Source organism: Cebidichthys violaceus, unplaced genomic scaffold (genome assembly GCF_023349555.1).
Source record: "Cebidichthys violaceus isolate CVI_PGR_0920_01 unplaced genomic scaffold, fCebVio1.0.p SCAF_47, whole genome shotgun sequence".
NCBI classification, from domain to species: Eukaryota; Metazoa; Chordata; class Actinopteri; order Perciformes; family Stichaeidae; genus Cebidichthys; species Cebidichthys violaceus.
This window is the reverse complement of record NW_027176672.1, coordinates 297,404-318,978: the sequence shown is the minus strand read 5'-3', so window position 1 is coordinate 318,978 and position 21,575 is coordinate 297,404. Positions and strand designations below refer to the sequence as shown.

Sequence of the window (21,575 nt, the reverse complement as noted above, 5' to 3'; positions counted from 1 at the left end):
CAGCTTGGGGAGTTGAAAGAGACGACTTGATTGTGTGGCTTTCACCAACCTCGAGCTGCAGGACGTCCCGTACGTCTCCTGAAGCCTTTGAATGCGGTTGTACTCCTTATTTTGCTCACGTGAAACCTTGATTTGTAGAAATGTCCCATTACGAGAAGTGCTGAGGAAAATATGATGCCTCGAAATATGAACGTGAATTCAAGGCTTTGATTAAAGAGGAAGTGCTCACAGCGCAGACTCAACCCTGTAGAAGGAGGGTCACATTAAAAATAGAGTTCTTGCTTTACTATGACTTCATCAAAAGAAGTTAGCGTAGCAACGGGAACTCCCAAATGAGTGAAGCCCTTAAAGAGAGACCTCTTTTAGGTGCACTGTGTAGAGATGTGGCTCTTAAGTGTTCATGCAGCTGTGATGATGTGTCTGAAAGACGTCTGAAGGTGTGTTTGTGTTCTCCTAATATGCAACGGTGAGAGGTGTAAAGCTGCCTGGATCACACGTGGTTGTTGCTATAGCAACATATCTGTCAAGACACATACTGAATGTATCACTGACGACATATTTCATTTGTTTTTACATCGATATTCATATTCCAAACAACAATAATTGGGAAAGTAAATAAAGTCTTGCCCGTATCACAGTGTGAGAGTCAAAAGCTTCAACTACCAAAATGTCATATTAATATAAGTCTTAAATCTCTTTGATTCAAGACTTATATTGATGAAAAGGGTTTATTTCCTCCCTCTTTGTTCCAGTAACAGTGACAGCTCTTTATTAAACATTTCAACACTCTACTTTGATTCATTAACAATCTACTCTTCATGGTGTCGTCATCATAACTACATCATGTTCGTGAGCAGCTGTGCGTGAAGAAGACTCCACGCCTGCTAGCTGGTGCTTCTGTGTTTTCAGGTGACGGGAACCCCAAAGAGAGCAGTCCGTTCATCAACAGCAGCGCGGCCAGAGACGCCGATAAGAGCCAGCAGTATGACGGCAAGAACATGGCTCTGTTTGAGGTGGGGTCGCTTTCACAGCCCAGAATGAAAGCTAGAGCTTTATATCACTCAGCTCTAACATACCTGTGTGTGTGTGTGTGTGTGTGTGTGTGTGTGTGTGTGTGTGTGTGTGTGTGTGTGTGTGTGTGTGTGTGTGTGTGTGTGTGTGTGTGTGTGTGTGTGTGTGTGTGTGCAGGAGGAGATGGACACCAGTCCAATGGTCTCCTCTTTGCTCAGCAGTCTGGCCAACTACTCCAACCTGCCGACGGGCAGCAAAGAGCACGAAGAGGCTGAGAACAACGAGGAGGGAGCTCGACCGTCTAAAAAACCCGTCAAGGTAGAGTCCTGCGTGTGATCCGTTCGTCCCAAAAATATCATGAAATTAGCTGTCTAAAGGTCAGTTCTTGTTGTTTTAATACTGTTAAATATCTTCAGAGTAGAAGTTGTGTTTTTGAAGTCGGTAGAGACTTATATAAACACGTCCTTATGGGTGCACATACACTGTATATAAGAAGTGGACGTAGTCACTGTGACGTCACCTGCCGTTATGAAGCCGTGAGTTTGACATTATGGACGTCGCCATCTTGGATTTTGGTCGTCTCCATCTTGGGTTTTTTTGCAACCAGAAGTGACACGAGAGGGTGGAGCTAAGTACAACCGGAACGCAAAATAATTTTAGACGACCAAAAATATACATGCAGGATTTTGAGGACTGTCACTCTCAGCAGCAACAATAAAAGAGATCTACAAATACATGTATGTAGATATTTATTATGCAATCTACTTTATTTGAATTTGTCGCTGTCAGACAGCAGATTCCCCGATGAACATTTATCTTCCTACTCCTCAGCAGCGAGGTTACTCAGAGGAAGTAGACCCTTTTCAATCAAACAAAGAGCTTGTCGTCTTCTCTTTGTGTTTGAAAGGAATAAAGCGCTTTCTTTCTAATGAATGAGTTGGACCTCATTTCATTCATTTAAAATATATTTGAGCAGACAGACACTGAACATCAAAGTGCACTACTGCCCGACTATAACCCCCGTTCTTTGATCCATGTAAGATGAGATAGACTTAAGACTAAGACTAATCTCTTTCCACGTCTGCTTCTCAGGCTCCACAGCTGGGCACTCTGATGGGCGTGTACTTGCCGTGCATCCAGAACATTTTTGGGGTGATCCTCTTCCTGCGGATGACTTGGATGGTCGGGATCGGAGGCGTCTTCGGCTCCTTCGTCATCGTCTTCATGTGTTGCTCCACGGTGAGTGAAACTGTAAATCTGCTGTTGTGAAATGCGACCGCTCTTTGGCCACTCAGGGTTTGTTATTTGAATTGTTTTATTCTGCAGATATTTTAATCTCCTAAATAAAGATGATCATTATAATTCAACTACAGACTGTTACAATACATAACAGGCTGTATAATTTGAATTTGAATTGCACAGATGCTGAAGGTGACATAATAAATGCTGGCATTAGGCGTTCTGCCAATAAACCCACTAACACCACCACCATCATTCCCCTGGTGGAATTACCAGCTCGCGTGGGGTCAACAGGTTACAAGTACGGGAGCAGCTGACCTCAAACGTGCCCTGCGTAGGATTTGGCGCCATCTAGCGGCGAGGTTGCAGATTGCAACCAGTTGAAACTTCCGCCGCTTTCTGCCAGTAGATCTCCCTAAATGCTGCACGATGTTTCTTTACTGTTTAAATTAGGACTGCCTCTCAGTCGATTAATCGAGTACTCGGTCAGGTTTGGTCTCAGTTGACTGAAGATTTCTCTAGTCGGTTCATCATTTTTTATGCTTTTATGATACTAAATGACTTATTGACACACTGAAGAGCTCATCTCTGGTAAACACAACCTTTAAAGTATAGCTTGGATCTGACTAATGGATCAGTCAACTTAAGCCTTAATTAAAGTCCTATGTATTCTAAACCTCCTCTGTTGTGTGCTGCTTTCTCCAGACGATGCTCACAGCCATCTCCATGAGTGCCATTGCAACCAATGGAGTGGTACCAGGTGAGTGGACGTCTGAGAGGAGACGCATTGGTGTGTTTGAGTGTGAGGGGACACAAACCCACTCTTCTGTGTGTTTGTGACTCTCAGCTGGAGGTTCATATTACATGATCTCTCGCTCTCTGGGGCCCGAGTTCGGTGGAGCTGTTGGGATCTGCTTCTACTTGGGCACCACTTTTGCAGGAGCCATGTACATTCTGGGCTGCATTGAAATTCTGCTGGTGAGTAGAATATTGTCTTTACAGCCTCAAATATTGTCTGTAGTTCGTCTATAGTCCTATTTGATCATCATTTTCTCGTGCTTCCACCCTTCTCCACCACACCTTGCCGTTTATTTGCCTCCCTTTTCTTTCCCTTCCTCCCTCCGTCTTTCCATTCTTTCAGATTTACATCATCCCCCAGGCGGCCATCTTTAAGATCGAGGGGCTGGAGGGGCAAGAGGCGGAGTTGGCTCTCCTCAACAACATGCGGGTGTACGGCACCATTGTGCTGAGCTTCATGGCGCTGGTGGTGTTTGTCGGGGTCAGATATGTGAACAAGCTGGCGCTGGTCTTCCTGGCCTGTGTCATCCTCTCCATCGTGGCCGTTTACGCCGGAGTCATCAAGACCGCCATCGACCCCCCCGTCTTCCCGTAAGTGACTCGCTCGTTCACCTCTCAGAGTCTCCCGGAGGCGATCCGAGGAATGTGACGATTGATGTCTCGACTTCCTCCACAGCGTATGCCTCCTGGGAAACCGAACGCTCCTCTCCAAAGGATATGACGTCTGCGCAAAGGTCGTCGAGATAGACAATGAAACCGTCACCACCAAACTGTGGAGGACCTTCTGTGATTCTGACACTCTCAATGCCACTTGTGACGAATACTTTACCAACAACAACGTCACAGAGATACAGGGCATCCCGGGGGTCAGTAGTGGCATCCTGGCAGGTGAGCGATGCCTGATCAATAACACCCTCTACCAGTCATCGGTACGAGGATCAATCCACCTCAGGTGCTCAGTTAAATGTCCCTAAAATGTCTTTTAGAGAACCTGTTTGGGAACTACCTAGAAAAGGGGATGTTCCTGGAGAAGCGTGGGCTCGCATCAGCAGTGAATACAGACAATCCGCCGACCAGCACGAACCGCTACGTCCTGGCTGACATCACCAGCTTCTTCACGCTGCTGGTCGGGATCTACTTCCCATCTGTCACAGGTGAGCAGCAGAAGAGGATCCTCGCCTGATTGAGGGGGCGGGCTTTAGCTTTAAAGCTGCTCTAATCGATATTTGTCAACAATCACCTGATTGGTTGGTCTTGCTCCACTCACAGGTATCATGGCGGGCTCCAACCGCTCTGGAGACCTGCGTGATGCTCAGAAGTCGATCCCCGTTGGCACCATCGCGGCCATCACCACCACGTCTATCGTGTGTATCCTTCACTGAGCTCATCCTGCTGGTTGATTGACTTTTATACAAACCGTTAGCTGTGATTTGGATCAAACGTCTCCAATAATACATTTCTTGACAGCTGTTCCTCAGACATGTCCACCGTTGTGCTGTTTGGAGCCTGTATAGAAGGAGTCGTCCTCAGGGACAAGTGAGTCTCATGATGTAGTGTCGTGGTAATATTGTAATCCCACTCAAGGAACGAGACAAACATCTCTTACAATATTGTCCCTCGTGTAACGCCCAGAGCGAGACACAACATGAAGGTTAGTCTGTAACAAACATCAGTAAAGGCTCCAATAACACACGATGACCACGGAGCACACAGCAGCTCCACAGTGAGCTGTTGTAGTTAAAGTGATTTAGGAAACATTAGAAGATCAGTCCGAGACATCTTACCAACAAGTGTTAGCTTAATTAGCTCGCTAGCTACAGCCGGTAGATAGCTAGCGTTAGCGGCTAGAAAATGAAAAGTTCAGGTAACAACATCGACTGAAGTGAGAAGCCTGCTTTGTTTGTACCTCAGTCCGAAATAAAGGACCAGTTGTTCATATATCCACTTGTATATCAGTTTGAAAAGACGTCGGTTTATCTGCGTGAATGGTCAACATGTCAGTGTTTGTTGTTTACGTCTTCTCTCTCCACAGGTTTGGTGAAGGGGTCAACGGTAACCTGGTGATCGGGACTCTGGCGTGGCCGTCTCCGTGGGTCATTGTGTTCGGCTCCTTCTTCTCTACCTGTGGAGCCGGACTTCAGAGTCTGACCGGAGCTCCGCGGCTCCTACAGGCCATCTCTAGAGACGGCATCATCCCATTTCTTAGAGTGTGTACACTTGTAGTTCTAAAATGTGTGTTTATTGCAGAAACACATCAGAGCTGCAGAGAACGTTGATGTTGAGGCAAACTCAAGACCTACTTTACTTATTCATCGTTCTAATTATTTATTTTAGGTTACGTTTGTAGTCTTAATTGAGCTTTATTTATGTATTATTTATGTAACGTACTACTTTCTGTAGCTTCAGGCTGCAGAAACAAACACGACCATCACATTAATGAATGATTAAAATCCCGTACTTTATTTGTGCAGCACGTTCTGTCCAAGGAGCTGCAACTGAACTTGATTTAATTGAATCCTTTCATGGTGCTGCAGGTGTTTGGGCACGGCAAGGCCAACGGGGAGCCCACCTGGGCCCTCCTGCTCACAGCTTGTATCTGTGAGATTGGCATCATCATCGCCTCTCTGGATGCAGTCGCACCCATCCTCTCCATGTGAGCACACACACACACACACACACACACACACACACACACACACACACACACACACACACACACACACACACACACACACACACTCTGTATGTTCATTGTTGTGTGGGCTGTCTTTTTATTCTCTGTGTATGTCTCCTCTCTCTTCAGGTTCTTCTTGATGTGCTACATGTTTGTTAATCTCGCCTGTGCCCTGCAGACTCTGCTGAGGACGCCGAACTGGAGGCCGCGCTTTAAGTTCTACCACTGGTGAGTGTGTGCGGTCAGTGTAAGAAAACATAACACACACACATGCTGTAACGCCTGCTTTTGATTTGACGCAAAAATAAAATCAAAGTAACAGCACCTGTGAGATGACGATACTCACCAGAGCTGTGTGCACCTGAATCTCCATGGGGTCTGCACTCCAGCATGAGTTTAACAGCAGAAGACTAAACACAAACCTGTTCATTTACAAGCTGTGGTCGTTGTTGAGTTCCAGCGCTGTGAAGCTGGCAGAGATGAGACATTTGATGTCCTGTCTCCTGCAGGGCTCTGTCTTTCTTGGGTATGAGCCTGTGCCTGTCGCTCATGTTCATCTGCTCCTGGTATTACGCCATCATCGCCATGGGCATCGCCACCTGCATCTACAAATACATCGAGTTCTGCGGGTAAGTAGTCATAGTAAGTAAGATGTAATCGCAGCAACCAACTTAGGTTCTCACCCAGTTTGTATTCTTTGCAGTGCATCCACTTATTCTGCCAGTGGCTGTGGTTTCAGTTAATTTGTGCTGGTCTTTGTTGTGTCACAGAGCAGAGAAGGAGTGGGGCGATGGGATACGTGGCATCTCTCTGAGCGCTGCTCGTTTTGCCCTCATGAGGCTGGAGGAAGGACCGCCACACACCAAGAACTGGAGGTCAGTCCACACAAACAGTGACACTTGTACCACCTGAATTCTAAAACACCATTTCTTTACCGCACTGAGATGAGATGGTCTCTTACTCGGTGCTTTGGTTTGTTTTTCGTCAGGCCTCAGATCCTGGTTCTGGTGAGCGTGGACGCTGAGCAGAACGTAGAGCAGCCTCGTCTGCTCTCTCTGGCCAATCAGCTGAAAGCAGGGAAGGGTCTGACCATCGTCGGCACCTCGGTTCAAGGAACCTTCCTGGACAACTACTCGGAGGCCCAGAGGGCAGATCAGGTTCATCCTCTAATCTCTATCACAATTTTGTGATGTCCGACAGAAAGGGTGAAACAAGTAAAACAGTCCGTGGGACAGATGGTGCACCGATGCATTTCATATCTTCACTGTAGACATTTAGAAGTAGGAGAAGATCTCTGCCAGCTGTGATTAGTTGTTCCTCGTCACATGACGTGCGGCACGCTGACAGCTGTCTCCTCCTCTCTGTGCATTTGCAGTCTTTGCGTAAGTTGATGGAGACGGAGAAGGTGAAGGGTTTCTCTCAGGTGGTCATCTCCTCCAACCTCAGAGATGGGACATCCCACCTGATCCAGGTCGGAGGACTGGGAGGTCTGAAGCACAACACCGTGTTGGTCAGCTGGCCCCGGAACTGGAAACAGCCCGAGTACCACCAGCAGTTTAGGAACTTTATTGGTAAGTCTTAAACAGTATTTAATGAAGCTGGTCCTGGTTATTGAGCATGACTGAAAGTGGTCTGTTCACTAAACAATGCATTGCTCTTTAAAGCTACTGTGAGGAAGGTTTAACTGACTATGAAACAGTCTCAATGTAATACTGACGCCTCTATGTGACCTGAGGAGATGTTTCTAGACTCAATGATCCAGTACGGTTCAGGATGTCATCACCAGAGAAGTCATATTGTTCCTGTCTAATGGGAGGAGTTAAACAAAGTGAGGTGACCCTTTCCCAGGCCCTTCATTCTACTTTATACCTCTGCAGAGGTGGTCCGAGAGACGACCGTAGCCAGTCTGGCCTTGTTGGTTCCTAAGAATATCTCCAGCTACCCGTCCAACGGAGAACGCTTCACCGAAGGCCACATCGACGTGTGGTGGATTGTCCACGATGGAGGCATGCTGATGCTCCTGCCCTTCCTGCTGCGACAGCACAAGGTGGGACACATTTGAGATTGTTTGATATGATTTTGTCTGAGGAACACTAAATAACGGACACCAGTTACAAAGGGCGCAGTGTGGAGAACATTTTGTTCATCGACTGTGAATGTTCCTGTTTCAGGTGTGGAGGAAGTGCAAGATGCGCATCTTCACTGTGGCTCAGATGGACGACAATAGCATCCAGATGAAGAAGGACCTCATCACCTTCCTCTATCACCTGCGCATCGATGCTGCGGTGGAAGTGGTGGAGATGGTGAGAGACTCGTCTGACACACAATCTGAGTTCACGAACAAGAAGGAAGCCGAGAGGAGAGGACTGTTATCGTATCTCTATGTTCTTTCATGTTGTGGCTGCTGTTTCAGGACTTGACGACTGAATGATGAATGAAAACATGTATTTGTCTCTTTAAAGCACGACGGAGACATCTCCGCCTACACCTACGAGAAGACACTGGTGATGGAGCAACGCTCACAGATCCTCAAACAGATGCATCTGACCAAGAACGAGAAGGAGAGAGAGGTAAAGCAGAAACGTTACTACACTTAGCTGGAGGAACCTTGATACCTAAAGAAGGCGTGGACCATTTTAAAACCCTTCTTTACCGACTGGTGAGCGGAGAACATCGTGAACGTTCACGTTGTCACTCTGTGCGCTCCAAACTTCAGCTCCCGGCAGGGAGTCGGTTTAGAATGAGATGTTGTTGTCTGAACTTGTTTTTGCTGATCTGGGGGAAGTGAGAATGGATTCCAGAGGGAAATTAAACCTCATCTCTTTTAACTGTAGATCCAGAGCATCACAGATTCATCCCGTGGGTCCATTCGGCGTAAAAACCCGTCTGCCTCGCGCTCCCGGCGCAGCGTGGACGAAGGAGCCAGCGTGGCAGAACAACCAGAAGACGAGGTAATGCTGCCACGCTCCGTTTCAGGATCAAATAACTTCCTGTTCTCCGGCTGAATCTGCTGTTACCGTTTGATCTCGTCACGAGTGGCGCCGGGTTTCACCCACACTGACGAGTGTCTCTTTTCTCTCTTTCACTGTCACGTCGCGGTGTCTGTCTCTCAGTCTGTGGCTGTCTCCAACCCAAAACAGGTGCAGCTCATCCACAGTAAGAACGCCTCTGCGCCAACCAGCCCCACCAGCCCCACCAGCCCCACCAGCCTCACCAGCCCCACGTCTCCCGCTGCGCCTGCGGGCGGCGCCGCCACGTGGACGGAGAACACGGGCGCAGAGAAAGGGAAGACCCCTTTGGCGGCGAACCCGGAGGCCGGCAAGGACCTCTTCAACATGAAGCCGTGAGTGACCCGTCGGTTCTCCGCTCGGCTCCCGGCACAGGAAGCAGACATGACACATGACACATGACACATGACATGCGCACGGATCAGCGGTAAATATTTGTGGTCCATCTCCACACTCACGGAGTTTGAGGTGCGGTCCCGCAAAGTCCGTGAAGGTTTAAGACTGTCCCTCATCGAATGTTTGAGGACTGTCTCACAGACATGAGCCCTTCATGAACCCTTTCTGTAAGTCAGCATTAGATAAAGACTTAGCCTGAGGGAATTACCCACAATTCATTGCAATGTGACGTTAAACACGGGGTGACCAGTGGACGCATGGAGACGTCTTATTACATTTACTCAGAAACATTAAGGGTTAAAGATGGAACAAAAAAATATGTCCCATTAATATTTAAACCATTTGAAGTCCTCACAGTGTCTCACACTCAACCACTCACCAGGTGACGTCAGTGAGTCCTTGAGGGTTCAGGGTTTAAGGCCTTAGGGGGGACGTTGGGAATGGGCCTTAGACGCTAGGAAGAGACACAAGTGAGCGAAACGTGGACGTAATTAAGAGACTTGGGACGTACGCACTGTGTTCCTGCGCAACAAACGATCATCTGAGCGTAAACTAAACTAACACAGATCTTGTGAATGTCCTGTTGTAATTAACTGTCATTATTTCCTCCCGACATGCCGCTGCAGGGAGTGGGAGAACTTGTAAGTATTGTATTTTGTGTGAACTGAGCAGCTCAGAGCCTGATTGTGAACCAAAGAGCTGAAGCAGCCTTCTGTTGGTCCGTCAGGAGCCAGGTCGACGTGAGGCGGATGCACACAGCGATGCGGCTCAATGAGGTCATCATAAAGAAGTCCAAGGAGGCAAAACTCGTCCTGCTCAACATGCCTGGACCCCCCAAGAACCGCGTGGGCAACGAAAACTGTATCCTACATCATAAAGACAATAAAACCACTATCAGATAACTGCAGCTAAAGTGCTGATACTACATAATATGCAATACAGAATACTACTAAATGTCCAGGTGATAAAAGACAAACAATGAGAACAGGGAAGCTGCAGTTTATCGTTTATTAGACTCTTGTGTTTAATAAACGGCCCCTGATGCTGATCCTGTGTTGAGGAGTACTCAGTGTACTGAACACCCAGTGGCTCTGGAGGTCCCATGTCCCCCAATGTCCCATATTAGAAGTCAAGCTGGAGCTAATGTGAAATACTTATATACAAACATACAGTTCTGCTGCAAATACCTGTTTTCATTTTTCGGACTCTACTAGAATCTTTGCTGTTTTTGTGAAATATTGGATAGTTGTACGTCTGTTACAGTTATTTAAATGAAACCATTTGAGAGGTTTAGAGGGGAACTCACTAGTGAATCTAGTGTAGTGAGAAAGACTTTCGGTGAAAGCAATGGATGAATGGATGAATGGATGAGTGGATGAATCTGTCTCCAACACTCTCATGTCGTGTAGAAGACTCCTTCACTGCTCGTCTCTCAGACATGGAGTTCCTTGAGGTTCTCACTGAAGGTCTCAATCGGGTCCTCCTGGTGCGTGGAGGAGGACGTGAGGTCATCACCATCTACTCCTGAAGGGCTGTGAGGAGCTTCAGGGCCCCCCCCCCACCACACACACACACACACACACACACACACACACAGACTCTGCCCTCCATATTGCCCCCCCCCCAACCTCACACCATCTACTCGTTTCACCACATGAAGAACGGTCGACTCTGTGATCTCTGATCAGCTGATATGTTTTATTTTATTACGAACGAAACCCAAAGCGTCTCTTATCGTTACATGAAGGTTTTCACATATTTATTTCCCTTTTCTGATAAATCAACATTCTGTCCTTCTGCTTTTCTTCTTCTTCTCACTGTTATTTATGTATTTATACTATTTATGTGTTGATTCATTTAATCATGTCTGTCTTTGTTCTGGTCTGACTTTTCATTGTGTGGTTGGAGGCAAACAGGTGTTAATATTAGACTCACAGTATTAATATTAGACTCACAGGTATTATTAAGTATTAACAGGTATTAATATTTACTACAGTGGGAGTGGGTTGGTGGATGTTCACACACGAGCTGTAAATAGAGTCACGACTAGTTGTCTCTCATTGTATCAGTGTAACATTACACCATATTTAATACAGGGTCATATTTACATGAACATGAAGAGGACCTGTCACTGCTGGCTCTAGGATTGATCTCAGAGCTTTAAATCTCAACCTGAAGTCAACCTTTGGATGAAGATCATTGCTCCTCATCGCTCCTCATCCTCTCAGCTGGGTCACGTTAGATCAGCTGTTAGCTGTGAAGCTCAGCGACAGACTCGTTAAACACTCACTGACTCGTTAAACACTGACTTTAAACACTCACTGACTCGTTAAACACTCACTGACTCGTTAAACACTCACTTTAAACACTCACTGACTCGTTAAACACTCACTGACTCGTTAAACACTGACTTTAAACACTCACTGACTCGTTAAACACTCTCTGACTCGTTAATCACTCACTGACTCGTTAAACACTCACTGACCCTCCTGAGTGTTCAGCTTCACTCGCTCCTCCTGTGGTAGATAGTTATATATATATATAGTTATATATAGATAGTTATATATATATATATAGTTATATATAGATAGTTATATATACAGTTATATATATATATATAGTTATATATAGATAGTTATATATAGATAGTTATATGTATATAGTTACATATATATATAGTTATATATAGATAGTTATATATATATATATAGTTATATATATAGTTATGTCATAGTTCATCGGCTTGTTTTCATTTTGCAATATTTGGAGTAAGTTCTTGATTAGTTGTTCTATATGAAATCTGCATTTTATCTCCATTCAATTATTTAATAATTCATCACTTGTTTTTCTCTACAACTCTACTTCTTCCTGATTACTTACAAACAAATTGTGCCAATATATAAAGTAGAAAAGTCTTATTGTGATATTATAAGAGTCTTATTGTGATATCATAAGAGTCTTATTGTGATATCATAAGAGTCTTATTGTGATATCATAAGAGTCTTATTGTGATATCATAAGAGTCTTATTGTGATATCATAAGAGTCTTATTGTGATATCATAAGAGTCTTATTGTGATATCATAAGAGTCTTATTGTGATATTATAAGAGTCTTATTGTGATATCATAAGAGTCTTATTGTGATATCATAAGAGTCTTATTGTGATATCATAAGAGTCTTATTGTGATATAATATGTATTTTAGAACACTCATCTAATAAAGGCTTGTATAACTTATGAAATATTATAGTTTGAAGTGTGAAGGAGAAAGTCTGTGAATTTAACTGTTTAAAAACATGAATCTTTATTATTTATTATTTGTTATGTTTGTAAATAAAAGTCAGCATCAGATTCATATCGGTGACGTCATAAACTATATCGTAAACTATTTATTTTTCATATGTTTTAGTGCTCCATCATTAAAGGAGTGCTCGTTTGGTTTCTTGCAGAGAGTGATGAGAAGATTGATACCGCTCTTAGCTTAGCTTAGCATAAATACTGGAAACAGCTAGCATTGCTCTGTCCAAAAGTCACAAAATAAAGTTCACTAATTCATATGTTGTATCTCATTTGTTTAACAGTTCTTCAAATGATAATTATCCGATCATGAAGCTGTTTCTCTGTTACGTTAACGTGAGTCCTATCAACCTTCTCGTCTGACGCTCGGCAAGAAAGAGAGTCAGCTGTTTCACACAATGTCCAGCTACTGAAATGTGCTGCTATACTAACGCACCGTGTTTAGAAATGATGGTGAATGATATCTACCAATGAACGAGTTCCAGAGGGTTAGACTGTTAGATGATTTATTGGAGTCAGATTATGAGTGTTCCTCTCAGACGCTCAGTGGTTGAGAGTCTGTGGATGTTTAGTTTGTGGTTTAGTCATTTTTCAACACACATTAATTCATGCACATGTGTCGTTTCCTCATAGATATTCACACCGAGTCTGCAAACGTCTCATGGGATATGACCAGTACATTACATGTGCATGGTTCATATAATGTCAATAAGGCAGCAAAGCGTTTGGTCATACAGTTTTATGGAGGTTTTTGTACAGTAAGTACTCAGTAGTTGTGAAGCATTTCACTTAGAAAGTTCTGCATCACTTGCAAAAAGCATTTATTGTATTTTCCATGAAGTCATAAGACGTGTGAATAATATTTGTATTGTTTTCAGCCCCGTAGCGTCTACAGAACCTCGTCATATTGATATGATAGACATATGATAGACATATGATAGACATATGTACGCAGTGTTTCCCTTATCACTCTGTTTATCTATGATTCATGAGGAGACGATGGAGTTCTACAGGTTGATGTATCGGTCACTGGTCTGCAGAAGTCATAATCTATAGTGTGTGTGTGTGTGTGTGTGTGTGTGTGTGTGTGTGTGTGTGTGTGTGTGTGTGTGTGTGTCTGAGCAGGAGGACACAGTGGAGAGGGGACACGTGTAAATAGTGTGTGATTGTTAGACTTAGAGATAACACGTGGAATGTGTGATAACAGGTTTTGTAGATATCAAATAGTTTGTATTGTCTTTTAAAATGATGAACATGTCTTATGTTCATGTCTTATGTTCATGTCTTATGTTCTTGTCTTATGTTCATGTCTTATGTTCTTGTCTTATGTTCATGTCTTATGTTCTTGTCTTATGTTCATGTCTTATGCAAGTAATGGTTGAAAGAAACCATTTTATATGTCGGCAAAATGCAATAAACTGAAATCATTTTAATACAACAGTGACGGTGGAGCGTCGTCCTTACAGCATATGTGTTCATTGTATCGGCTTTATGGTTTGTAATTTTACAAATGTTGACTGTGTTTATCAGCATCTGTGATCTCAGATCACACATAATACATAAGAACATCAGATGAATAGATTATGTTCTATCACTACTAAACAAAGAGGCTGTATAACCGTGTTACTGTGACTCACCTGAGGTTCAGTGGATGTGACTCATTAAAGAGTGACTTCAGCCTCTGAGCAGCTGCTCACTGACTGTTAACCTTCTATTCTGAGATAGAGGTCGACTCTATCTCAGAACGTTAACACCAGCATGTGTTCTTACTTTACTGCCTCAAAAAGCATGCTGAGGTGTGCAGATCCTCTTCATGATGGCAGCCCACAGCTGTTATCTCTGTAGAGAATATGAAGTGGAGTCAGTCTCCTGGTGACACAGCTCTAGATGAATGCTTTAGTGCTCGTGAGCAAACCGCACCGGTGAGCTCACGGCCGCCATGTTGAGAGCCGCCAAGAGGCAACAGAGCAGACAGCTCCTTCAAAATCTTCTTCTTCACTCAATAGTTCAGTCAAAGCGACTGATTGTGACGCGCTGGATGAAGCGTTTCATCATCACGTCTGCTGATGAAAGAGTGAACGGTCTGTCACCATGTTTCCAAATGGAACTCATCCAGAAACCCGGTGAACACATGAACGATGTTTCTGAGTATTTGTCTGTATAAATTCTTCTCATGCATGTTTTTATTGAGCGTACTTTGTTAGAGAGACACGTTTGTGCTAAATGCACTGACGATGGTCTCACTGTTGTGAAGTACAAAGTGCGCTCCTATGTCAGACCCGTACGAATGTTATTACGACGGCCCAAAGTCCGCTCTGCAGCGCTGCAGCAGGAGAGCGACAGCAGGAAGCAGGTCGATGAGTTCGACCCGTCGTATCTGAGCAGATAAACTGCAGGCTGCAGAACAACTGATCGACGTTTGTCCCGAAGAGATGAAGACGAAGACGAAGAGGACCGGCCTTCGAGTGCGGCTCCCTGTGTTTGTGTTTGTCACACAGGTGGTCGTCGTTGCATTGTACGCAGCCTTCGTCACCTACGATGAGCACGCGGACGCCAGGTTCCAGACCAACGGGACCGACCCCATGGACAACGCGGTGTACAGGGGACTACCCCGTCTTCACGGACATACAGGTCATGATATTCCTTGGCTTCGGGTGCCTGCTGGTGTTTTTCCGACTCTACGGCTTTGGGGGGGATGGTCTTTAACTTCCTCACGGCCACCTTCGCCATCCAGTGGGCCATCCTGGTGCAGGGCTACTTCCAGTTCAGCCACGAGGGTAAGATCCACCTCGGGGTGATGAACTTCGTGAATGCAGAGTTTGCGTGCGCCGTGGTGCTGATCTCCTTCGGCGCGGCGCTGGGGAGGACCAGTCCCCTGCAGCTGCTGGTCATGGCTCTGCTGGAGGTGCCGGTGTTTGCGTGCACCGAGTGGGCCGTGCTGAAGTATCTGGGGGCTCCATTCTCATCCACCTGTTTGCCTGCTACTTCGGCTTGGGTGTCTTGTTTGCGCTGTACAGGCCTTGCCTGAACGAAGGCCACGCGAAGGAGACCACCAGCTACCGGTCCGACATCCTGTCGGTGATGGGGACCTTGTTCCTCTGGGTGTTCTGGCCCTCCTTCAACTCGGCGTTGACCCTGAAAGGAGACGACCAGCAGTCCAGAGCCGTCCTCCACACCTTCCTCGGCCTCAGCGCCTCCACGCTCACGGCCTTCGCCCTCTCGGCCATGCTGAACAGAACAGGTAAGATCACCATGGCCGACGTTCAGAACGTGACCCTGGCTGGAGGCGTGGCGGTCGGGGCGTCCGTGGATATGATGATCTCGCCCGCCGCTGCGTACGCTCTGGGCGCTCTGGGCTGCACCGCGTGCATGCTGGGCTATAAGTACTTGACCCCCTTCCTGGCCCGACGCTTCCGGATCCAAGATCAGTGTGGAATACATAATTTGCACGGCCTGACTGGACTTATATCCTGCGCTGCGGGGATATGTGCCATCCTGATGGCTAGCGAGGAGCTGTATGGCCCCAGTTTGTATGAGACCTTCCCCCACAGAGCACCAGTGGAGGGGGACCAGAAGCTGCGAGAGCTCCAGATGTTGATCCCCGTTTTGAAGCCGGGGTTAGGGAGGACTGCCCGGGAGCAGGCTCTCTTCCAGGTCGCAGCTGTGTTCTCCACCATCGGCGTGTCGGCGCTGGGAGGCGTCTTCACGGGCTTGGTCTTGAAGCTGCCGCACCTCGCTCCACCGCCCGATAACCTCTGCTTTGACGATGAGCTGTTTTTTGAGGTTCCTCCGGATTATGACTCACCACTTAATAACACAGTGGAGTCTGCTGCCTGACATGCAGCAGTATAGTGTTCAAAGCATTTCACTGAGGAAGAAGATGTCAATGAGTTGATAATGTAATGTGCTACAGTAACTAATTACATGTTTACATCCATCACAATGTAAATACATTGCCCAGCACTCTGTCTGATGCAACCAGCAACATTGTTATTTATTGCCCGACATGCAAACATGAGAGGAGACTGAGTGATTTATAGTTATCTTGGTTAATTCGTTTTTAATGTGAAATAAACCGTGTGCATTTTATCTAAATAGTAATTATGTAAATAACTGTAAAGTTATAAAAATGTCGACATCCTTGAGATGCATCGTCTGGTTTTCATGGGACGTCAAAAAAACAATTTAAAAAGAACTAAATAGATATAAAAATATAAATAACAACAACGATGCACTGAGCAAACAGGCTCAAATACCTTAAATAACAAGCATCATCTACATGAAACTAATGAGGAATATAATTAGTTTCATGTAGTTTTAGTTTACATTTAAAGGTGTGTGTGTGTGTGTGTGTGTGTGTGTGTGTGTGTGTGTGTGTGTGTGTGTGTGTGTGTGTGTGTGTGTGTGTGTGTGTTTCAGAGGTGTGTAGCATTGATGATGCTGTTTCAGAGACCACTGACACTTGTTTTTCCTCGTCACTAGATGGCGACGATGAGCCGTGAAACTGACACTGACGAGACTTTGTTCTCGCGAGGAAAGGTGAGAGTTCAAAGCCTCTGGGTGTTCGTGCCCAGAGTAGCGTCTGACAGGAGGGGTGTTGTTGTTTGAGGCGAGCCCCTTCTGGAAGAGCGCCGGGCTTTAAAACTAACCTTACGTAGTGGACAAACGGTAGAATTACAATGTGATGTACTAACTGCTGAATCTAGAGGCGTTTCCTTCCTCCGGTCATGTTAATGAATCAGAGAAGGAGGCTCGACGAGAGCTGGGAGGCGGGGATCAAGAAAACGCTAGTGCGCATGCTCCAACTGGGCCCGTAATGCGGAAGATCCGGGTACTTTCATCTGAAGTACACTCGGAAGTCGAACTTTGTTCTGCTTCATTCAGCGCGGTGTCCAGTTGTTTCTGTACATGCTAGGTTTGAGACGTTTTGACATAAAAGGACTAAATCATAAACTGAGTTTATCTGACATCACGTGATTCATTGTCATGTGTTTAAATTAATATAATATAACAAAAGTTGTCTGTGTAGTCGTTCAAAATGTACAAATACAATATTTATTTCTTCAAGCAGAGCACAGTGGAAACACAGCTAAGCACAGTTTATCTATTACAACAAGCGAGTTATTCCAAATTATATAGTTGATCAAATATATATTACATAGATGATATATTCATATTTATGAATCAGATTCCAGACGAAAAAAGCAAATCAGCAGGTTTGTAGCAACTGCAAACTATGTTAATAAACAATAATCTGCAGTAAGTTAAGTATCAGTGTTCACCGTATGTAGACCTGATGTAACAGAACATAGATTTATTTTAAAATTCATTGAAGGGAGTGGCAAACTAAAATGTTTAGGAGTTTGCATATAACTCTTGAACGGAAACCAAAATTTGACAATTTCTGCCTTATTTAACGTTAGTTATTTACAGATGTACACATAATATCATAGTATTTTAAGTGAGCACTGTACTACATTTTTAAAGGTATTTGACTAATTGGAATTAAATTTAACAGCAGCAGATACAGAAATACTTTTTTGTAATATATGGGCACACCAATAAACTGTACTCTACTGTAAAACATGACCCTGTTAAGTAGTGTTGTGTAGTTATCTGTTTATTTGTACTGTTCTCTAAGCACTGGGGGTCAATGATTAAAGCATTTTATAAAAGGTAAAGTGACGATATTGATAATGACATTAGATATATAGAATACTTGATATTTCACCCCTTATCTCGGGGTATTCATTTTATTTGATTTTAAGTAAAATACATAGGATTTGGGTTTTTGTTACAGTTTCATTCTGACATATTCTGCTTGTCTGCGGTTCTGATCTGCTGCTGTCATTGGACCTCCAACAACCTGGTCACAGATATTTGAGATCTATAAGAAATGTTTGTGGACGAGTTTATTAAAGAACTTCATTTTACAGACTGCACTGTGTAACCTCGTTTTCTGGTAGAGTTGAGAGAGAAAGTCAGAAAACCTCTGTGTGTGGTTTCAGAATGAGAGTGGTGTAATGCCGCTTAGCTCCAGTAGGTGGCGGTAAAGCAAAATCAAAATACCGCCGCTACCGCAAAATGTGACAGTAGAAGAAGACGAAGAAGAAGAAGGAAGGAGAGCGTTCTCAATCCAGGCCACACGACCTGCCAACGGAGAGTTGCTAACATTAAAAGAAAGGTTACATAACTTCGAATTTTCTGATTGCATCTTAGCTCCAAGTGATCTGCCGAGAGGGAGGCGTCGAGAAGAGTCTCCTCAGCACCACCTGTCCCGTGATATTTTGACTTTGGCACATCTTTTCATCACATTTCAAACGGTAACGTCAATGTTTGCTAACGAAGCTAGCTCGCTAGCCGCGGAAACGCTGTTAGCCATATTGGCTGTTAAATGTAGCGTTAGTGTTTGTTTTGTTTTTCTGTGAACATCTTGGACCAGCGGAGTTTTAAACTGCATTATTAGTGACATAATGTGTCTGTTTACTGGTATTCATACACGCGGTCTAGTCGAACGCAGAGGTGAATTAATACGGGTCGTTGTTGTAAGCTAACGTTTAGACGACAGCGATGTAGCTTGTTAGCTTTAGCTTTGTGTTGGAGAGCAACGCGTGTTTATCTCTAAGTGATCTCTAACGCTACGCGTGTGTTCGCGCTCTACGGGACGCTACGGGTGGTGTCGTTAGTCGGGTTAATTGCTACTAAATAGTTTTTTTTTATCGTAGATTATATTTACTAAATGCGAGGGAAACCTTGAAGGAAGTTCGGTCAAAGTCGGTCTCGCATTGCTGCCATCTAACGTCAACGAACGCTAACTTCTGTTTAAACAAACAACCAGAACCAGAACCGTTTATTCACTAAAGTATGACGCACACACAAGTCATTTGACATGTTGGATGGTGCTTAACATTAAACAATCAACACAAGACATGATTTAAAAATAGAGACGTAAATAAACAAACGATAGTATATTAAAACAGTCTCGCTTCCATCCACTAGGTCTACGTTTAATCTACCAAAACACTGTTAGTTTTTAGGGTTGGGGGGATTATTATAGGAGACTAACCGTTCAAAGGAGAACCTGGCTCGATTACAGGGTGAGTTTAAAGGCACGTGATGACTACGTTTAACCTCGTAAAGCTGACAGAGTGATGGAGCAGGAAGGAGAAGCTTGAGCACCACCACGTGAAGACGTATTTCTTAGTGTCTTTCAGAAGCTGTCTAACGTGTGTCTTGTGTGGAGAAGTGACGTGTCCGTCTCTGTTGCACAGGGTCATCATGGCTGATGATTTTGACGTTGAGGCCATGCTGGAGGCTCCATTCAGAAAGGTGGGTTTCACATTACAGAGATATGCCGCCTGTTTAGTGTCACTGTTATGATTTTACTCTTGAGTCCTTTTTTTGATATTTGCTACTGTGACAAAGTTTATTTGACTGTTGTGTGGTGTATAATTGAGTATTTCAAACGCAATACAGAATTATAAATAAATCCACATCTATCTCTCTTTATAGACTTCCCTAATGATATCTCACCTCTACTCCCATGAATTCATCTTTGATTCCACTGTGAACTGTGAAAAAAAGGAAGGTAGTTATTGTGCATATACTGATGTACTGTGGTTCACCTTAGGACTAAAAGAGATTCAACCTAGAACATCCAATCCCTATTCGGTTGCAACAAGGTGAATGCCAATGGTTAAGCCCATCTTTACCTGTCCAGCACAGGAGGCAGTATTCACATTTACAACCTGCATGCATCACGGTCTCTGTGTGCCGTCCTTAATCAGCCGTTTCCTGAACGTCCTACTCTGTGCTGCTCTGAGAGAAGCGTCACTCTGTCACCTTGACCTTTATTAAGCTGTGTTCACAAATAACAACATTTCTCAAATTAATGAGGGCTGCTTCAATGTGTTTGTGTCAATCTGTTACTGTTTTAAATCCAATAGTTTGACATCAGTATGCTTGAAAATGCAGATATTGCAGTTGTGGAGCGTCTTTGTGCGAATATGAGCCACGTCATGATTTTATGGCAAAATACAGGTGAACTATTCATTTCTCTTGCAAGTAAATATGAATACTGCCTCTTTGCCATAGTCAACTGTAATGTGAATCAGCATCTTGATTTTGCATGCTACACGATACCACAGATATTGATACATATATATATATATATATATATTATTATTATTATTATTAAATGACTGTAAAATAGATTCTTCTATCTAGCATCATTGTATTATGAAGTGAGTTTCTTTTCACTAGTTGATAATTCCTTCTGAAGTCAAAAGGCTAGAAGTATGATGTCATGCAGACTAAAGATAATGGCAGTGTAACACGTGGCTGATTTGATGGATTTCTTTATTTCTTTTTTAATTCATTTATTTCCTTGGGCGTCAATATTACTAAGAAGTGTGAATCCCTGTTTGCTTCAGGGCAAGATGTGTGACAGAGGTGGCATCGAGCTCTTACAGTCCAAGAACGAAAATGGGTGAAGATCACTGGACTGACACCAACCACACAGGATCTCTTGTAGTGGTCACATGATTAGGCACAAATAGTGGCATTGGTAGGACCTATGAGCCGGGGAATGGTGGAGACCATCTGACTTCTGACCCCGCTTCCTGAACTCAGCTAACATGTTGGACACTCTCCCTAACTGTGCTTTGTTGCATTAAGGCTGAGCAGCCTTGTTAACAACAGGAGTGGGAAGGGAAGCATTGGGGTGGTGGAAGGACACTGTCCAGACATGACAGTAGGAAGTTTTGAAGTATAATTATTAATTGAATACATTCTGCATTTTCTCTTGTCCCACCCCATCCCCTTTACCTTGACGACTTGAAATGTTTCATCTCCGTCCTCATGATGTTCTTCTATCAACCTTGCTTAGGATGAGATCAAGTCGTCTCATGCAAATGGACACGACGACCAAAACAAGAAGTAAGTGTTCACGTATTTTCTGGTGATATTAGCCGTTTGATTCTGAGCTACAGTAGAAACGGAGAATGTTTGCCCTTTGCACGACGATGGTGTTGTCACATGTTTCAGAAAAAGGAGAAGCCGTAGCAAGAGCCGAAGCCCGGGTTCTAGGAAGAGAAGAAGCCGGAGCAAAGACAAAAAGAAGAGCAAGAAGAGGAGCAAGAGCAGAGAGAGGA

At 44.3% G+C, this 21,575-nt stretch overlaps 1 protein-coding gene, 1 long non-coding RNA gene and 1 pseudogene across 7 annotated transcripts; all 3 read left to right on the top strand.

Annotated features, from left to right (window-relative positions):
- The first annotated feature begins 983 nt into the window (after nt 1-983).
- Nucleotides 984-11,249, top strand: LOC137887008 (solute carrier family 12 member 5-like). Its single transcript, XM_068729765.1, has 25 exons — nt 984-1,013; nt 1,189-1,329; nt 2,104-2,250; nt 2,956-3,010; nt 3,098-3,228; nt 3,392-3,639; nt 3,725-3,936; nt 4,035-4,202; nt 4,318-4,416; nt 4,527-4,584; nt 5,081-5,255; nt 5,583-5,701; nt 5,852-5,950; nt 6,232-6,351; nt 6,493-6,597; nt 6,711-6,879; nt 7,098-7,293; nt 7,600-7,769; nt 7,894-8,025; nt 8,185-8,292; nt 8,557-8,673; nt 8,836-9,065; nt 9,753-9,767; nt 9,854-9,987; nt 10,563-11,249. The coding sequence occupies exons 1-25, from the start codon at nt 999-1,001 to the stop codon at nt 10,652-10,654; spliced, it is 3,255 nt and encodes a 1,084-aa protein (XP_068585866.1). The 5' UTR covers nt 984-998; the 3' UTR covers nt 10,655-11,249.
- Nucleotides 11,250-14,732: 3,483 nt separating this feature from the next.
- Nucleotides 14,733-16,493, top strand: LOC137887009 (ammonium transporter Rh type B-A-like; annotated as a pseudogene).
- Nucleotides 16,494-18,515: 2,022 nt separating this feature from the next.
- Nucleotides 18,516-21,569, top strand: LOC137887021 (uncharacterized). Of its 6 annotated transcripts, XR_011105012.1 has the most exons (6): nt 18,519-18,746; nt 19,695-19,752; nt 19,936-20,011; nt 20,398-20,463; nt 20,856-21,360; nt 21,469-21,569. It is a non-coding gene; the product is annotated as an uncharacterized lncRNA (long non-coding RNA). The 6 variants fall into 6 exon arrangements; XR_011105010.1 differs by having other exon boundaries at nt 18,517-18,746; nt 20,398-21,360; XR_011105014.1 differs by lacking the exon at nt 19,936-20,011 and having other exon boundaries at nt 18,518-18,746; nt 20,054-20,463.
- The last annotated feature ends 6 nt before the right edge of the window (nt 21,570-21,575 follow it).